The sequence below is a fragment of the Neolamprologus multifasciatus genome, chromosome 6 (genome assembly GCF_963576455.1).
Source record: "Neolamprologus multifasciatus chromosome 6, fNeoMul1.2, whole genome shotgun sequence".
NCBI classification, from domain to species: Eukaryota; Metazoa; Chordata; class Actinopteri; order Cichliformes; family Cichlidae; genus Neolamprologus; species Neolamprologus multifasciatus.
The window spans coordinates 8,309,224-8,327,877 of NC_140444.1; the positions used below are offsets into that span (position 1 = coordinate 8,309,224).

The 18,654-nt window shown below is 42.1% G+C and overlaps 1 protein-coding gene across 2 annotated transcripts; it reads right to left on the reverse strand.

Annotated features, from left to right (window-relative positions):
* Nucleotides 1-8,441: 8,441 nt before the first annotated feature.
* On the reverse strand, nucleotides 8,442-17,396 carry LOC146516316 (uncharacterized). 2 transcript variants are annotated; one of them, XM_085161457.1, is made up of 2 exons: nucleotides 17,126-17,396; nucleotides 8,442-12,398 (listed from the first exon to the last, which is right to left on the reverse strand). In XM_085161457.1, the coding sequence occupies exon 2, from the start codon at nucleotides 11,843-11,845 to the stop codon at nucleotides 10,028-10,030; it is 1,818 nt and encodes a 605-aa protein (XP_085017583.1). In that variant the 5' UTR covers nucleotides 11,846-12,398; nucleotides 17,126-17,396; the 3' UTR covers nucleotides 8,442-10,027. The 2 variants fall into 2 exon arrangements, with proteins under 2 accessions (XP_085017583.1, XP_085017584.1); XM_085161458.1 differs by having other exon boundaries at nucleotides 15,498-17,396.
* Nucleotides 17,397-18,654: the final 1,258 nt, after the last annotated feature.

Consider the following 18,654-nt stretch of genomic DNA (forward strand, 5'->3'; position numbering starts at 1 on the left):
AGCTAATCACAGATTAGTGTGTGCATGTATTTTTCATAAGCGTGTCTGCAGAATGCATGCATGTGACGTGAGCAAATGTGTTCAGTGTGTGTGCGTGCATGTATGATCACACATATTGTAGATTTACAGTACAGTAGGTCAGTTGGAAAAGATTTGCTCACATGCTCATGGAGACATATTTCTAATACGTCTTTTGTTGTGTTCTCCTGCGTGTGTGTGCTTTGCTAGTGTCTTAGCGTGCGTCCTGCAGAGCTCGTGCATCAGCAGGTCTATGCTGTAACGGTGGACAGATGGGAAACATAGCTGAGACTAATCCAAAGGGGTTAATCCCTTAATAACCAACTACAAATGACTGCAGGTTACCTCACTGATTCCAGCTTCAACATGTTGTTTGTAGTCTGTCGGGCTGCTGGAGCGCCATTAAAGTTTGAGTGTGAGGAGAATGCTGACTGGGCATTTATGTGGTTAAATAACACATCGCCAGCTTTGTGCACTGTATTGTGAGTTTTTTTGCGAACACTGCAGAAATGTAGAAGAGCTCACAAAAACAAAAGAAAACAAAAACAATGTATGGACATGACCTAAAACATCATCAGAAGTGCAAAAAGTGCATTAAGAGAACCCGTTTGAACAAATGAAGAAAAAATTATATTTTCAGTGATTATTTTATAAAACAAAAGATGCAATATTGCATATATATAAAAGGGTCAAACATATGTGAACCTTTTCTTCTGGTGTCTGACGTGACCCCCTGTGTACCAATGTTTCTGTCATGATTGTATTTGAGTTTCTTTTGTTCAGCTTTTGATTTTATCGATTTTTTTTTTATTGTCTATGTCTCCCTTTGTTTTTACACAGGGACAATAGATTTTATTATTTTTGGTAATAACTCAATTTTGTGTCTCTGGTTCCTTTGTTGCCTCTGTTTTGTTGTCTTGGGGGCATTTACCCTGACTAACCGTTTCAAATCTGTGATCTTTGATGGTTTACTGCAATGAACTAAATCAAAGACATTTAGTGGAGTGAAATCAAGACTTCTACTCGACAGTGGTGTGTGTGTGCGCGCATGTGTGTGTGTGTGTGTGTGTGTGTGTGTGTGTGTGTGTGTGTGTGTGTGTGTGCACTAAGTGTCTTGGTGCACGACCCGGGATGCTGTGACATTTTCTTTTAGGAATTGTTGGTATTGTTCAGAATTCATTGTTCCATAAATGTTTCTAAACAGGGCCTAGAATTTCACGCCAGCGCGTGGATAGTGCTGGATAGTGTTATAACGCTTAACTGCAAGCTTCAGTTTTTTCCCCAAATGTAATGTCTTATATTTAAAACAAAAAGCCAATTTTGTCTCATCTGTTTATTCAGTAAAGTTACACCATTATTTAGCATCATTCTGATGGTGGACTGATGATTGATAATAGCCTGTATAAAAGAGGCCTTTAGCTTCTTCAAAGCTGCCCTGGGCTCCTTCATGAATTCTGAAGTTGTTGCACACCTTGCCTTTGTGTGAGGATAACAAAACTCTTTAATCTCTTTCATCTCTTTCACTTTGTCTGATTGTATATTGAATTATCGATGTATTAAATTACTGATTGAATTATTTCTGATGGCCTGAAGAAGGTGATTCACTGGGAATCTGCAAACTGCAAAAATAAGTGCACAACAGTTGTACAACAGCCCTTGGCTCCTTTCTCTCGCTCTCACTAAACACTTTCCTGAAGACTATGTTCTTGCTGAATTCAAGCCATACTGAAAACAACATGAACATTTTGAAGTTTACTAGTGTCCAGAAAGCCTGCTTTGTGACTGACAACCCGCTACTGCTGCTAGCCTGTAGTCTTCCTCGGCTTCACAGCCAGATCCATTCTTTTGACATCTGGTTTCAAAAAGCTGAGATAGCGATAAGGAAAACGCTCACCCACGCTGGCATCATTCATTAGTACGCAGAGTCTCTTTTTAAAACTTCAAGTGATTCCTTTTATTTGCTTTGTAAAGATCATGCTTTGATAGTTCACCATTCCTTAAAAAAAAATTAAACCTGAGTCAGTCAATAACAGGAAACCCCCTAACTCCAATTTATCATCAAATGAACTTTTAATCATAGAGGTCTGCTTGCTTTTTAATATTTCCTCAATACAGAAATGCCAAATAATGGAGTTTTCAGTTAACTTCTGCTCCCTTTATCAGCTTAAAAATCTGTTATGAATTTATGCAGAAATATAAAATGCTGTGCCAAAGGGCTTACAATCTCTTTCAGTCTTGCAGCTGCATGATTTTGAATACTTTCATGCCTCCATGAATGTCTGTTATTATTTTTCCTCTCTGTCCTAACCTTGATTAAATCTCTAAAGCAATGGGGGATACGATCTAGTCATTTTGAGTGGAAAGGTACTCTCAAATAAATCTGAAAATTAGCACGTTGAAGCAAATCAACTGGATATCTTCCAAATAATCTATTTCACTATATAGCTTCTTTGCCACGCACATCAGTGGAAAATACTCCCTTTATTAAACAAGCCTGCTCTTGTGAGCATAACTTGAATTTAAGCTGTAACTTTGTCCTCCTTAGATCCTATTTCTATTGATTTAGGAGGGATGTGTACCAAGAACCATTTGTCACTGTACGTGGAACTGTGAGTTTTACTTGCCCCATCTATACTGTTTGCTCACACTCATGGCTAAACTATGTATTTTGTGATGTGCTTCAGTAAAGATTACACAAGAATCAGTAAACCAGAACGTTAGAGATGAACATCACATTCCAGAGTATCTTAATCATGGTGTGCAAACCTGGCTAACAATTAGCTGGATGCATCCACACGCCGGCTATTTGACCAGCAGGAAACATGTGGGCTTGTTTCAAAATGAAAGTTTAAGGTTTAAGTAGAAGATCAGACTAATAAAGAGTGGAAAAGTTTGGTTTTTCACTGGTCATTAAAAAAAGATAAACCTTACACACCTTGGTGCACTGCGGGATATTAAACTGTTAAACGTCCCATCAGTATTGTGCCAGTTTTAATTACAATCAATATATAAGCCCTTATTGCCATCCTGCACATTGTTACTAGAAAACTTTGAAAATGCAGGTAGTCTCCTCTTCTGTGTTTAATTAACTTTATTGATCCAGTTAAAATATTTATGGAGCACTGTAACAGCTCTGATTTAAAGCTATGGACTTGAACCAACGTGTTTGAGGACCATTAGAGTTCCTACGATGTCAGTAAAATATTTGAATTGTCTACACACATCTTACAAATATGAATCTTTTTTTGTGGGAACAGGGAAGAGACATGCATAATGGCTGAGTCAGAGCTCTCCAACAGCTAGGTGGGAAGCCAACATGTCTAGACTGAATCAGGAGCTGTTTCTCTCTTAGGTAATGTGAATGTTTTACTGTGCAGATCTGCTGAATAACGAAAGGTTAAAGAGTGTGAAGAGTATATTTCTGAGATTTTGATCAAATAAGAGCTAAGAGCTTAGAAACAGTGTTGGGGATATTTCCCATGCTCTCAACTGTGACAAGTGGCAAAACCGAGCCAGTTTTATAGTGGTGGCCAGGATGAGATCATTACTTACGCTGAGGTTAAACATAAACAGGTGATTCATTACATTTTATCTGCATGACAAATCATTGGTGGCCAAATGATTTGTGGTCACTTCCTGTTACCGGGCATGAGTGCCCTGTTGGAGTAAACCATTACCACGACAATCTTTTTGTGAAAAGCTGAACTGATCAACAAAAATGTGGAATTGTTGAATGTTTGGTGATTTGAAATTGCCCGTGGTTTGAACGTGAGGAGAAATGTTTGTATGTCTTACGATTAACTCGACAACAGACTGCAGGGCTGTCCAGGATGTAATCTTGTCTTTCACTGTGTGACAGCTGGATAGCCTGCAGCCCCCGCTGAAATGCATAAGCAGTTTAAAGAATAAATGGATGGATATTTGTGTAGGGAAAGAAATGAAACTACCATACTACATCGGACAGTGAGAGAAGTTCAAAGCTGGCTGAAGGATGGGGACAAATTTCACAGTGTTACACAGTTGATATGATTGTAGCATTAAATAATGCACAGATCATGGTGACACCTGGCATTCGTGGAAAAAGAAAGACAAATGGAAAAGATGGAGGTATCTAGTTGAGTTGTGGCATTAGTTATATCTTCCAGATCTTGTGATCTGCGTAAGCAGGGGGTAGCATGGAAATAAATACGAAAAAAAGACGTGAACCTCTGCTCTACATACTTGAAATTTAATGCCCTCGCCAAGTTTCTTTTTAAAGACAACACAGGGTTCCTGAAATCTCAGTGAGCTGGCAGTGTAATGGGTTTCACTGTTGATTGTTTGGCGTGGCTGTTAGTCAGTGGTAGCCATGGCCACCCCTGGCTTCACCTTGGCTCCACCGGGGATCATGACCACGATTCAACATCGAAGGGCAAAACTGAATTAAGCTTTTGGAAAACAAAATTACAGCCCATTAAATTCAACGGGCACATGATGCGTCGCTGAAGTCAGAGTGAAAGGGTACGACTCTCTGTACCCTCCGTTTGGACAAACACGCCTACAGCCTTCTTCCTGTAGCACAAGGGCACAAGATATGGTAATACGTGGTTTAGCATTGCATAACATGGAGCTGATTCATCTCTCACACATGCGCATACCGACACGCACACAGTTCTTCCCTGTGGCCTACTTTCATTTCAGAAGTGCACAACTTTCTTGTGTCCTATTTTAAGGCTATGATGTAAAGGCTGTGTATACAGATGTGTGTCTATGTGTGTGCTAAAGTGTGTCACTGAAGTTGGCAGTCCTCAAATCATTGTTCTACACACATCTGTAGAATTAGACACACATACATTGAGTGACCTAATTTACAGTGCTCTGGCGGACCGAGGCAGCAGAGACTGAATGGGTCATGGCAAGCAACATAACTCTGTCCTGAACGGCAGCCAACCAAGCATGTTCAACAGAGGAGTCATTTTTCTCCCTTTTTCTCTCTCTGGCTTCCTGCAGGCACGCACCAACTCTAAGCCCCATTTGTTGTGTTGCAAATGAAATATGCTATGTTTTGTTGGTATCACACTTTTATGTTGATTTAATTTAATACTTTGAAGGTATAACTTTCAAGTTGCAAATTCACTCTCAGCAGCTAATCACGACCCCAAATCTGAATTCAGATCATTAGAGTAATCATAACAGGAAAAGGCACAGGATGTTAATAGCTCTAACAATGCTCAGAGAAGGAACTTGAGACTCTCCTAGCCACCATGTCTAGTCATGCTTCAAAGAGTTTAATAATTGATTAGCTGAATTCCAGAGTTTCTTCAACAATCTCTCTTCTGTGAACCGAGCTAATATCTGATTGTTTTTGTAGAAAAACAAAATCTAACCGATTGCAATCAAATCAAGACTATTTGGGGGGCTTTTAGCTCATAATGGTGCTATTTTTCTTTTTTTTTAAATTTGACATGCTCAAATCTTTTTATAGGCATTAGAACATTCAAACTTTTGCTATTCAAAGTTTATGAGGACTTGAAGGTAGGTACATTTGTCTTCACTGCAACGCAGCAGCAAGCTTCTTTCATCCTCTTGGCTTGTGAATTTCAGCTCTTTAAGTAGATTTTTCTGATTCTGATTGTATTGGATACCAGCTTGGCATCATTTAAAAATTTGCACATCTTCTTTATGTGGAAAAGGGTTTAAAGAAAGGATTCAGATCCACACATACCAACACGGAAGCTGAAATACACACTCTTCAGCTTCATCTTTCTTACCCGATCGCTGCCTCTCCCTGCGCTGCTGACCTACATACTGCAGCATCTGAGTTACATAACCAGCCGGGGCTGTTGATCACTGCAGGCAGAGCAGGGCCAACACCCCCTTGCTCACTCTCTTTCATAACCACGCACATATACCTCTCACTACAACTTTTAACTTCTTTCAGATTTTATTTTAGCAAAGTTGCTGTCGTGGGTCATGTAGCCACTGCTGCTGTGCACACATGGGGGGCAGGTAGGTGAGTCTGTGGAGTTTGTGTCAGGTAAAAATAAACTATAATTTGAAATGAGGTCAACTCAAATCAGAGCTGAGTATCTAGCTCATGAGTCACTATCAGATGTTCTGACTCGGTGGGAATGTTGCAGTGACATTTATCAAGGTGGATATTTACAAATTCCTGCAGGAGATTGAATCTCACAGACGAAAATATCCACCTGCTCAAACTACAGTTATGTAATGAAGTAAAATATATATGCATCAGTTACGTCAAAGAATGGATTAACTGTAATATAATAAATCTCTCAGAGCTTTCCAGTGTGTGTGCATTTTATACATATATATCTATAAATTTCAGCTGGAGCAAACGCAAACTTGACTCCAGTGTGTAACTGTGCATTTGTGCGTTTGTGTACTTGTGTGCTACTGACCTGCTGCCTCAGGCAGCAGCAAGAGTGCTTTTTATGAGTAGTTTGCTCAAGTTTGTGCTGTAGAGGAATTTGATGTAACTCTATTCTATTCCTTCCCCCTTTCTCTTTGTCTCCCTCCACTCTGAATAACCCCACTCTTTCTCTCTCTCTCACTCCTCACCCTCTTCTCTTCTATCCCTCCTCGCTGACCTACTTTTACTCTCCTGGCTTGTTTTCACAAGCCTCTGCACAATACAAAGCGGTTTTTACAGCTCAAAGATGTGCTGGGGAAAAAAGGAGGGGATAAGAGAAAAAGAGCACGCAATATTGGTGACAGGGACGAGGGAGGAGAGGAAGGAAATTGGGGGTGGATGGAGCGCGAACTACAAGGCACTGCGGTTTTCTCGGGAATGTCACCTTGTTAGAGTCGGTTGGTGGTTGGTTTGGATAGCTGAGATAAAAACACATCAGTGTCAAATTGCTGAAAACAGCAGGTCACTCTGTGGTCAGCTGCCTACATCCTTATTCCATTTTTGTGAAACTCACATGCAAGCATTATGTGCTGTGGATGCAGCGAATCTGCGTCATAAATTGCACAATGTGAACCAGTTAGAGGCTGAAAATATGTTGATGAGATATTTGTTGGGGTCCCTCCCATCTCTGTTGACCTTTTCAGACCAGAGTTGCTCTCTCTTGATATTCTCTAGCAACTTGGGTGTTCCCTTCACATTGCAAAACCTCTCTATCTGAAAGGTTCTCCTTTTTGTTATGGCTCTTATGTAACCCATGTCCATGGCATGCACTCAGCATGCCAGCCTGCTGTTCCCATTAGCTTGTGTTTCATTAACGGCAGGATTGCTCGGAGATGTCAGCACTTAGTCTGATGCAGTTTTCTCCCAAGAGACTTGTGTAACTTGTTTTGGCTTGTTGCACGTTAAAACAGTTTTTTTTCTCTCCCTTTATTTCTGCAACTAAAACAAGAATTGAGCAATTCTGGACAACACCAGAAACAGAATTTATCGCAACCTTGACTTTGATTTTCTGATGAAACACACTTAATTCTGATGAAACACAACTTAATGTGCAGTATGAAAATTAATTTCAGCTGAGTATCTGTAAAAAGTCTGACTTTTGGTTCAATCCATCAAGTGAGGCAAGGCTGTACTGGTGACACATACTTGCTAACCAGTACCTATTTACATATACAATAGCATCATCAATTTGACCTGTGTTCTTTGCAATATTACCTGCAATTCTCTCTTTTTAGGATTGTTTTTGTGGTAAATTCTTGGCAAAAGTGCCGCTAAATTCTCCATAGTGCTCAAAAGCTACTTGCAAGCTTTGTCTTTCCTGTGGCACACATGATGTAATAACAGCAGCCTCCATGTAAATGGGACCAATAAATGGGCAAAAACCTCAAACACTTAGTCCCTAAAACCAAAACCACTGAGCTAAAAAGCTTAAAATGAACTGAGGTTGCAGAACATAAGATATTTCTAGGTATAGCTTTACTAAATCTCTTCAAGACTATTGCCTAGTTTTGGTTAAATGCTACCTCCTATTAGTTGTTGCATACAAACTGTAATTGCACTGACACTGTATTCCTTGTCAGCTTTATTTCCTAGCAGGTCTTTAAATGAAATTAATTAAAGCAATAAGTCGGATTTTATATTGTTATATTTGATCTGCTGAATAAAATACTCTCTGGGAGCAGGTATGACTTTGAAAGGTGATATTTTTGGTTTCCATCGCAGTCATGTTTAGTTTGTACCTGTCAGTATAAATATATCACATGAATATTCAGACAGAGATCTGGGTTAGCCAACAGATCCCCTGCTGTACTGATGTGCCACAGTCAGTAAATGTTTGCCAGTCGACAGTATGAAGTGATGACGTGTTGAAGTGGTTCCACACTGAGCTTTGCTGGCAGACTGGGAAGTGACCACCTGAGTGCTGTGAATCAGCTAGTTGGATTTCTCCTTGTCTGGATAATTTCCTGTCAAATTTCATAAAAACTCCAAAAAAATCCAAAAGAGACGTGTATAAATTCAACAACATTTTATTTTTTTTTCCCCCATTTTGAATCTTTCACAATCGAAAATGAGTGTTTTTTTCTAACCATTTGCATATCCACGTGAAGTATAGCATTACATAATCACTTCTGGCCAAGCTTTATTCATTTTTTTTCTCTCTTCTGAAAAAGCTTTTCAGCAAAGGTTATACAATAACACAGAGTACAAACGGTAACTGGGGCAAAGGGTAGCATGAATAAATACACAGCACAACCAGAAAGAGTTTAGAGCAAAAATGACACAAGTGAATGACAGAAAAATACACATAACAGCGAAAAGAATAACCGAATACAACAGAAAATAATATTAATAAAACAATAATAAAATAATGACAGCAGTATACAAGAGATAGACAACTTTACATTTATACATAGTGGCCAGAGGCAGGCACCAGGAAGTGAAACAGTTGAACTTGTACATACTTTATGATCTACTGCAGCTACAGTTGCTAAAACTCAGTGCGGAGGTGAGCGGGATCGTTAAGACGCTGCCAACGTGGGGACAAGGAACAACACAATAAAGAGGCACCTTATGAAGAGAGAGAGCAGCTTTGCTGGTTGTGACTGGAGAGCCATTTCATTTACTGGACAGACGATTTTTGTCTTGAAATGAAGACGTATTGATTTCTGTTGGATGGCCGGCAAACAAGGCTCACCTTGTGCTTGCCAACAGGAAAGTGTGACTGCATAGCCTGGACTGATATGCGAGTAACTGGCCTTCGCTTGTTTTGACAACTTTGAGCGTCAAAGAGGTCAGATCCTCTAAATAAGGACCCCGATCTGAACTCAAACTTTTAAAAAAGAAGGGTACCTCACTTATTTGATTTTTTTTTTTTGTTTGTTTTTTTACAAGTTGTGGCTCATACTTTTAGTAAAAGAGAAACTTTGAGGCGTTTTTTTAAACAAAAAAGGACTGTACAAGGTGTCTCGAAACAACAAACAAGCTGATCGCTTTAAAGTCTACGACTTCCACATCCCAATGCTTTAATTTTTATTGTTTTTGCCACAGTTTTCTTCTTAAAATATATATTCCATATATGCAAATTTATATGTCACAGTAATATACAATCTAAGTGCTTCAATAGTGAAGAGGACTTGTGTGCAGATGGTTCAGAGAATGGAGAGGAAGAAGAGGGACGAGAGGGAGGAAGAATGTAACTCTTTGCCAAAAGGGGAGATGTTAAAGGAAGGATGTGTGTCTTTGGTTAAAGGAATGTTCCCATAATGCCACAATAAACACTGGCCAGCCACTAAGGCAGTTTACAATAATGAATAATTGAATAATGTTTGAATTTTCCACGAGGGAAATATCCCAAACTCCAGCTCTGAAGAGTTTCATTCTGTCACATCCCTCGTTAATCTACCTGCAGGGATAGGCGGGAGGTAGGAGAGAGTACAGGAAGGGGTACAGGTGACACAGTGAAACTTGGTGGTGAAATCACATCCTAACTACATCTCACACTGATCACTGGCTTCTTTTATACCTCGCAAGGTGCCAATGTGAGTCACAGTTCTTTTTTGTCTGTCCACCGCAGACGACAGCTGCTCCCATTTGTCCTTAATCTCGCCTCTTATTGCGCCCACCCCTCCCACCGCTGGATCCCTTTTTACCTCCCTCATTCACCTGACACTTGATGTCTTCCACATACTCTGGCTCATTCTCAGCATCTTTACTCTCCCCGTTGCCATTGCCACTGTGAGGGTTGCTGGACAGAGCTAGGTAAGGATGCTGAGGCAAAGTGGGAGAAGGGGACATCGAGGTGCTGACCAGTCCCTCCAGCTGTGCTCTGGATGCCCCATTGGACAGAGCTCTGTACTTGAGGCGGAGCTTGTGGGGAAGGGCAGTGCCTTTGACCTCGGCTTGGCACTCACCGTGAAAACCACCAGTTCCCTGAATCTTCTGGTGGTAGCTGCTGATATCTGAGGAGGATGAGGAGGGGGATTCATCATCTGTGGAGCCCTCCTTATCAGAGCTACGAGGGTCTCCGTCACTTGAACAAGTGTCTTTAGCAGAGGAGTTCTCCTGATAGAAACCATCAGCTTGGGGACCTCCCTCATAGGTGAGCACCGGGGGCTCTTCATCCAGTGTGTTGAGGTAGCCATTGTGCCTTATGAAGGAGGACCTCCGCTCCTCGTTGTTGTGGATCAGATCAGGGGCGAAGGGGTTCTGGTGGTTTTCAGTGTGCTGAAGACTGTGGTTGTCATGCTGCTGCTGATTATACCTTTGCTGCAGTTCCTCTACTGACTCAGAGTGACCATTGGTGTACTCATACTGTGGAGAGTCCAAGGTCTTCGTTCTCTCCAGCTTCTCAGCGACCTCTGTGATGGTCATCGAGCAGTCAGAGAACTTGGAAGTCAGCGTGTCCTGACAATGTTGAGGAGCTCTGCTCTGCTGGGACTGCTGCTCCTCCGACCTCTGGCTCTCCATGGGATAACAGCCACTGCTGGAGCGATACAAAATAACGCTCCTTTGAGCTGAGGTGGCCTGAGGAGCGGGGTTGGAGATCTCCATGTGGCACTGCTGCTGTTGCTGTTGATGATGATGCTGGAAGTCCATGACATTTTCAGCCAATGGGGGGCTTTGGTGGTGAGGAGAAACCAGAGCACTGTGGCTGCCATGGTAAGCCCCATTCTGCATTCCATTGGGGATCCCATTAGTGATCCCACTGGTAATCATGTTGTTTTCCAGACCAGCCATCTCCATGCTTGTGGGCTCCTTCTTTATGTTGTAGCCCATGGGTTCAGGGCTGGAAGAGCTGTCAGACATGTCAGACACGGAGCCACGGGGGGAATATTTGGGGAGCGTGGAGTGGCGCTCTCCAAGACTCGACTGTTCAGCTTCTGACGAGTCTGAATTCAGCATCACCTGGGACGCGCTGGAGTAGCCGCTGCTTGAAAGGTATGCGTTACCATTCGGGGTGCCGTTGGTGCTGCTCCCATTGCCGCCAGTGTTTCCATCAGCGACGCTGTTGGAGATTTGCTGACTTTTCTCCATGTAGGAGGCTGTGCTAATGAGGCCAAAGCGCAACTTGAGCTGAAGGAGCTCCGTCTTGAGACGAACATTCTCCTCATTCAGTGCCATCACCCGGTTTTCCAACACCATGTCATTGAGGCGACGCTTTTCTCTTGAGCGCTTGGCTGCTTCGTTGTTCTTTCTCCGTTTTTCCCAATAGCAAGCATCTTTCTTCTCATCAGAAATGAACTCTCTCTTGCGACGGGAGGTGACGGTAGGCTTGCTACCTTTAGACTGGCGGCTAATGCGTACCGATCCTTCGGGAGAAGGGGATGGCAGGCTCCCGTTGTACGGGGAAAAATCGTCGCCCTCCTCGGCATTGTTATTGCTGGTGGATGGGAGGTGTATACTGAGACTTTCCATTTTTTCTTCCCCGCAGGGTGCTAGAGTATCACTCTAGCAAAGGGCAAAGGGGGGGTAGGGAAAAAATGTAAAACTATATGAGCCTTCTGCTTTGTTACTAAGACGTCTGACCTATGTCGCAGGTTCAGCGAAAACTTCTGGATGAGGTATTTGTGCTCCTCGAAACGATAGCCTCATTGATTTCTGTTACTTAAATTATAATATCGAAATGTTCAAGTGTCCAAATTAGCCAGGAAGATTAAAAAGAGGTGGAACTCCACAAAAACCTCAGACATTGAAGTAGTGTTCTGAGCAAGAAAACAAAAACAAGAAACTGTATTTTGTGCAAACGGTTTTCCAGCTGTCTTTGCAAGTAGTTCAAAGTAGTCTCTGGAGGTTCGTTTGGGGTCACTTTGAGTTTATCAGTGTCTTCCTCGATCTTCAGCAGAGCTGTGATGTCTGTCAGACCCGCTTCTTTCGGTGTCTTACATGGGATGTAGGTCGGTCTGTCTACTTTTGGGTTCTTTAAGGATCCAGCTTCAACGCCGCCGTTAGTCGACCACTAAATGGGTTACTGAAACAGAGACAGAGGAAGGGAGGGGAACAGAAGCAGAGAGGGGGTTAGATTAGGTGTAAAATTACTCCAGTTCATTGTGACATGTATTTACATGCAAGTCAGTTCAGGTTATATGTATTAACTGTAGTACAAAGCTTTACTCTGGGTGTTTTTGGTCTAAGGGTTGAGATCAATACACCGTCTATTCAGTTCAATTCAGCCAGCACAGAAAAAACTATGACATAACCCCCGAGGGTTTAGACAGTGTTTTTCTTTCTTGTCTGTGTTTGACTGACTTCAGAAAGAAAATGAAGCTGGTTGCAGAGTCTGGGTAGCTGCTTACACACACACACACACACACACGCACACACTCAGGGCTGAGTCTGGGAATAAACATGAGTATGTGCTCCTGCTGCAGAGCTCTTGTGTAAGACGGAGCTCCGTCACATAACTAGAGCTGAGGCAGGCTGACCTGCTGCCAGCTCTGCAGAGACTGACAGATAAAAAGCTAGAGGGGGAAGGATACAAATGTGATCTGCACACAGATTCTGCTTTACCGTAGTTGTAAAATGACAACACAAACTGTGCATTTATGGTTTCTACTTATAGATTTTGTTTTCTAAAATATGGGGAAGAGGGCAAAAAGGGGTTTGTCTTTTGCCACAGCTTCTCTGGTAGTTCATCTCACTGACTGAATTTACTCAACACCACAAGCCGCTGAACTTCCTCGTGCGGTGTCAACATCTTATCAACAGGAAGCCTTGCCCACCCGACCTGTCTTGCAAAGTTAAAAACAATGGCAAACGCAGCGCAGGCGGATGTTGACAGTCGTGGTGTGTTATGTAATAACTAGATCTGCCCTTATTTTTCTTTGCCTCACTCACTCCATTGGATTACACAGACGATATGCATTAATTAAGAACACGTCATTACACAGGGCCCTGAAGTCCTTTACAAACATAAAAACATCCTTTTTACGACACACGCACACACACTGAGCAAATGCAATAATCTAGGTCACTGTGCCTGTGGGCAACAATGGCTCTGGTGTCGCTTTTCATTTGCAATAACGGAATTAAACAGCGCACAAACATGACCTTCTTCTATCATTAGGAGCGCAGGAATCCCCGCTGAATATTCTCTGCTGCTTTTTGACTTGATTACTGCAATTCTACTGATTACGTTTTTATTACGTAGGCTTTGCTTCGGTATTTGACTTGTGCTCTTTCAGTGCAGTGAAGCCTTAAATGAGACAAAAACCAAACGAAACAGACTGTTCCCGTTATGTAAACGATGGACCGAAGTCAAGGAGAGGAGAACAAAAGCTCTCACGAACAAGACAAGTTAATGTCTACCTCTGCTATTGTGGTTTTTGTTTTCCTATAACAAACCACTCATTTTGTACCGACAAGACAGCGCTGCATAACTATCTAATCTAGTGATCTCTTCTCCCGACCAGTGACTGCATTTCTTCTTCTTCACTGCGAGTCAGTCACCCTGTTACATAATCTCACTTAAAAAAAAAAAAAGAAACCACATTGTGACCTTGGAACAGCTTGAAAGCTGCCCTGAATAACTAACCATTTATTTAATCATGTGTTATGTTGTAACTCAGGGGCAAGGTCTATTGTAGATATGCTGCAGGCTGTTCTTATAATTGAGTTGGCTTTGTCTTGTTGGCTTCTTCTTCTCAAAAAACTTGTGTAAAGCCCCACTGGACCATAAGTGCTTTGAATACAAATAGCAACAGATGTGGAAACACGTAGGATGACCCCTCCCCACCCACCCCTTTCCAATCCTGAAAATTTTTTGTAAAGACATGCAGGAAGAGTGTGTGTGTGTGTGTGAGGTGGTGGTGCGAGACAAAGGAGGGTGGGAAGGAAGCTCACATACGTCTATGCTGTCCCAGTGACCTAGAAACGGCGCTAAGCGGTAAACACTCCTCCTGTCTTTGACGGTGCGCCACAAAATAGGTCAGTGGGACTGCAACGAAGGGAGGGCAGGAGAGGGAAAGAGAGTATTAGAGTGCACTCTAAAAATAGAGCAACAGAAAGGTGAGGGAGTGAGACGCAGAAGCAGAGAGAGATTTTTTTTTCCTAAAGGAGGGGGGACATGAGAGGAATTTTACAGAATCTGCAGCGGGAGCAAAAAAAAGAGACCCACTTGAATACGTCATGTGCCTAAAAATCATATTACGAAAGCCTCGGTGATTTTCACGCAACATTAATTCCTGTCCGCTCCAGAAACGTTGCGACGCCTTTTGCTGCACACAACAATAAGAATCGGCAGCAAAATTGATAGTGAGCGATACAGCACTGACGTCAGAGCACACACCCATCTCTGCAGCCAAATTCACATATAACAGGTTCTCTCTTAGGACTGCAAGGGGAGGGGCTGCCGTTGTTGCTCGTAGCGTACGTGCTCTGAATTTCTCTTGCTACAGAGAAAAGCTTGTGTAATACATGCATAATACACAGAAGCAGGAGCTACAGGTTAAAGTCTCTGAATGTCTTCCAATCTCCCTTACCCAAGACTAATGCTAGAAAATAAAGGGATACTCAGCTTGGTATAATCTAACTGGCTTTTTCTGCAGAAGCTAATTTCCCATTAAGAAAAATTATTCACTCCAGCTACTGTACGGATTGTTTCGGTGTTTTTCACTGAGACACAACTTTGAAGTAGTTCCCAGACACTTGCCGCTCCAGGAGGAATGCTTCACCTCTGACCCCTCTGAGGCAAGCGTTAGTAAAACACATGCCGTCCTCTTCCTCTCCCCCATCTTTTAAATGATCCAACACCACACACGTGGAGGGGCCCCAGCTAGGAACCATTTTGCCCTGCGGCTTTGTGTTAAACAAAACTAAGAGACGGGAATCCAGACATTCCAGGTCAGCTACGGGGACATATACGACTACGTGCCATTTAGCAAGTACCCAAAGTAACAAGTGACTAAATGACACTTTGAACTGTGGGCTAAAGACAACAAATTATTCTCGATTCACTTATCTGTGAAAATTCTTTATTCATATGCGTTTTAATAGCCTTTCAAGGGCCTTTTTTCTTTTTAGGCAAATCTGATTTGCATTAAAGTATGTGTCAAAAGTTTTTGTTACTTACATTCACCAGATAAGTGCGGTGCAGATTTGCAAAGTAAAAAAATAAAAGTTGCCAAAACAATGGAAATAGCTGAACTTCGATAAGTCTTCTGCCATCTGTGTTCCTGTATTCCTCAGAGCAACAGACAGAGCAGCCAAAGTAGTCCACCGCTTGCCCTGTTAAACCTCATGTCTCCTCACCCAGATACAAGTCTGACCTATATTCAGAAAGCTGGTCGGGACAGAGAGCAGTGGCTCTGAAACCAGACCAGCTGGCAGTAGGTGGACTAACCAAAACTGTGCCTGCTTTTGCCAGACAGGGGTTTCCACACGTTGCATCACATCCTGAATGCTCACTTGTTATTCTAACTTTACAAACGGTCTCCCTAAGCCCTCACTGGAATCTTGTTTGAGACACAAAAATAAAAGAAAACAGTGTTATATCTGGTTCAGCCTTCTGCTTTTTCTGCTCGGTGCTTCCTTTGTGGTGGAGGAAAAAAAAGACTAAGCAAGTTAAAAATAGCTGGCAGACACTGAGTAGCTGGGTTACATCACTGATAGCAGCTTTTCTGGCTAAATGCCTTCTTTAGATACAAGAATTTTGTTGTTAATGTAGATATAAATGACAGGGAAAAAGTGCAGGGTGGGAACGAGAATCAATTACAAAGCGTCTCTGTCCCAGGAGGGAGCTGCTATTTATTGCTTTTCCCTGCTGTGTGCTGGTTATGTCATAGCCTCCAACTCCCTCAAAGCAAAGCTCTGTGCTTTACTTAACGCACCTTATGAGTAAAAAAAAAAAATCACCCAGTGGCCCACTTTGAATAGAAATCAGACATTTCCCCCCTTTGCATGGGAGTATGTATTTAATAAATCCCCAAAACCCAACCAAGTAATCTTTCTCAACGGAGAAAAAGCCCTAACATATGTTTACACACACCCTATCTGCAAATCATTTGTCCAAAACTCCTTTAAAAAATATGATTTTTTTCCTTTTATCATTTACTCATTTACACGAGATTCCCACAGATGTCTGCGATAGACCTTCAAATTAATTCATAACCTAAAAACAGCCATGCGTTAATCCCAGCCTTTGCATTAGCTGGGCTGCCAATATCTGGGTAACTGAACTGATCCAATGACCTACATAAAAATATCATGCCAATCTGCCACGTGCAGGAGCTAATACGGTGTATTGACCGCACAGCACAGTCCGAGCCGAGCAGCAGCCCCCTGCTCCCTGGAAAACACCACCATGAGAGGAAATTACATCGCCTTGACATTGACCTCATAGTGTGCGGCGATACGGCCAACCACGTTTTTACCAAGCGGACTCGGTGTTTCGTAAAAGCATCAAATAAACAAAAAAGGCAACAAAACGCCAACTGAAGTATCACACTTGCCCGGTGAGCTGCGTGTTTTACGTGACACAAAAAGAGCCGCATACGGCTGAAAGTCACGGAGGGACGCGGATCTGCCGGCGCAGCCGAGAGTCGCCATGTGAACAATAACCGGCCATGAGCATCACGTCCTCGCCTCAAAACACACTCACGCACACCCAGAGACGTATCTACCCGCACAAAATGATTAAAAAACATGCAAATAGGCAAATAGAAACAGCACACGGCAGCCAGCCGCTCAGTTATAACCTACCTTTCCACGCAGGAGAGGGACGAAAACATTCAGGCTTCCCCGACACAAAAGCTGTCTCGCTCCCGTTTCCTCCTTCCCGTGTCCCTTTAGAAGAAACCTCCCGACAGAGAAAAAAAAACTTTCTTCTCCTTTTCCTGTCGCTGCTCGAGTCAGCTGTCGTTGAGTCAGTGGGTCGGCTGGATGTCCTTTCTGTCTTCTGGCTCGGACTGCCCGTGTGTTGTGCGCTGCAGGACACTTTGCTCCAGTTTCTCCGGTTCCCTTTCTAGAAATATGTGTTAGTAGGTCAGCAGTTGCATAACAGCTCTTAGGCTGCCTAGTCACGTTTCTGTCCACTGTCTCTCCGCGCGAGACTCTCTCTCTCTCTCTCACCCCCCCTCTCTGTGTGTGTTATTAGCCCCTCTCTTTTTGTTCTCCTGCCCGCCCCTTAATCTCCGGGTTCTTCCTTACTCCACGTTGTAATGTCATCTCATTTACAGGATTGGTTAATTTTCTAACGAGGCCACGAATGCCTTTAAACAGACGCCATGGCCCAACAACAGCACGACCTGTTAATCATCAAAAACACCCGTATAAATAAACGAATGACACGAAGGAAACGAAAGAGGGAGGAAAACACACTCATTGTTGACTGAAAATATATAGGATGACGCGTATTACACATACTGGGAAACAAAAGTTTCACAAAAATCATAATAATAACTGATGTTTGTTTACCACTCTGGCTTATTTATTTATTTGTTTATTATTAATATTAATTTGATCCAAAACTATTTCTCACATAATAGGAGCACATTGGGTGCTTTAGTAAGTACGTTCACTTAAAGAAGTAAAAATCAGTTTTCACGTGCTTTTCTTGTGATACAAAATTTAATTTTAGGGCTAACCTGGACTTCATTGTATGGCAAAGGAAATACTGTACACTAGTGTTTTTTTCTTGGTGTTTTTTCAATTATTTACAGAGGAAGACTTTGGATTTTGTCACTGATTGCCTGCAAATATGGGAGTTTGAACTCCCAACACGTTGTCCTATTACTACAATGCACTATTACATTTAGGTATATAATAATATTCTTTGTGGAGTATGAAATATGAGTGAAAGTAACAACTTTACTATTTTCTTTTTTCTTTCTCTTTTTCTCTCTTTCTTTTTTATTCATCTTTCTTTACCTTCCCATATTTTTATATATATGTTCTAATTTTATTTTATTTTATTGAGTGACTGTGTCTTCTTGTTCACTGAGAGAGCTCCACCTCTACAATGACAGATAAGATTCTGATTCTCCTTCCTTCCTTCCTTCCTTCCTTCCTTCCTTCCTTCCTTCCTTCCTTCCTTCCTTCCTTCCTTCCTTCACTGTGGAACCATAGGCCAGTGAGTTTAAATCCAGGCCTGTAATTATTTCCATCTTCTACCTGCACATTCTCCCTATAATTTATACCCACATAAATGCATGTTCCGTTTTTAAGCATATATGCAACAGATTTTTGCATAAAGGCTATTAATATGAAAATTCAATGCTTGGATAGCAGTT

What these genes read in the sequence shown, in the direction of transcription:
- LOC146516316 (XM_085161457.1), bottom strand. Translation starts at nt 11,845, where the DNA reads ATGGAAAGTCTCAGTATACACCTCCCATCCACCAGCAATAACAATGCC.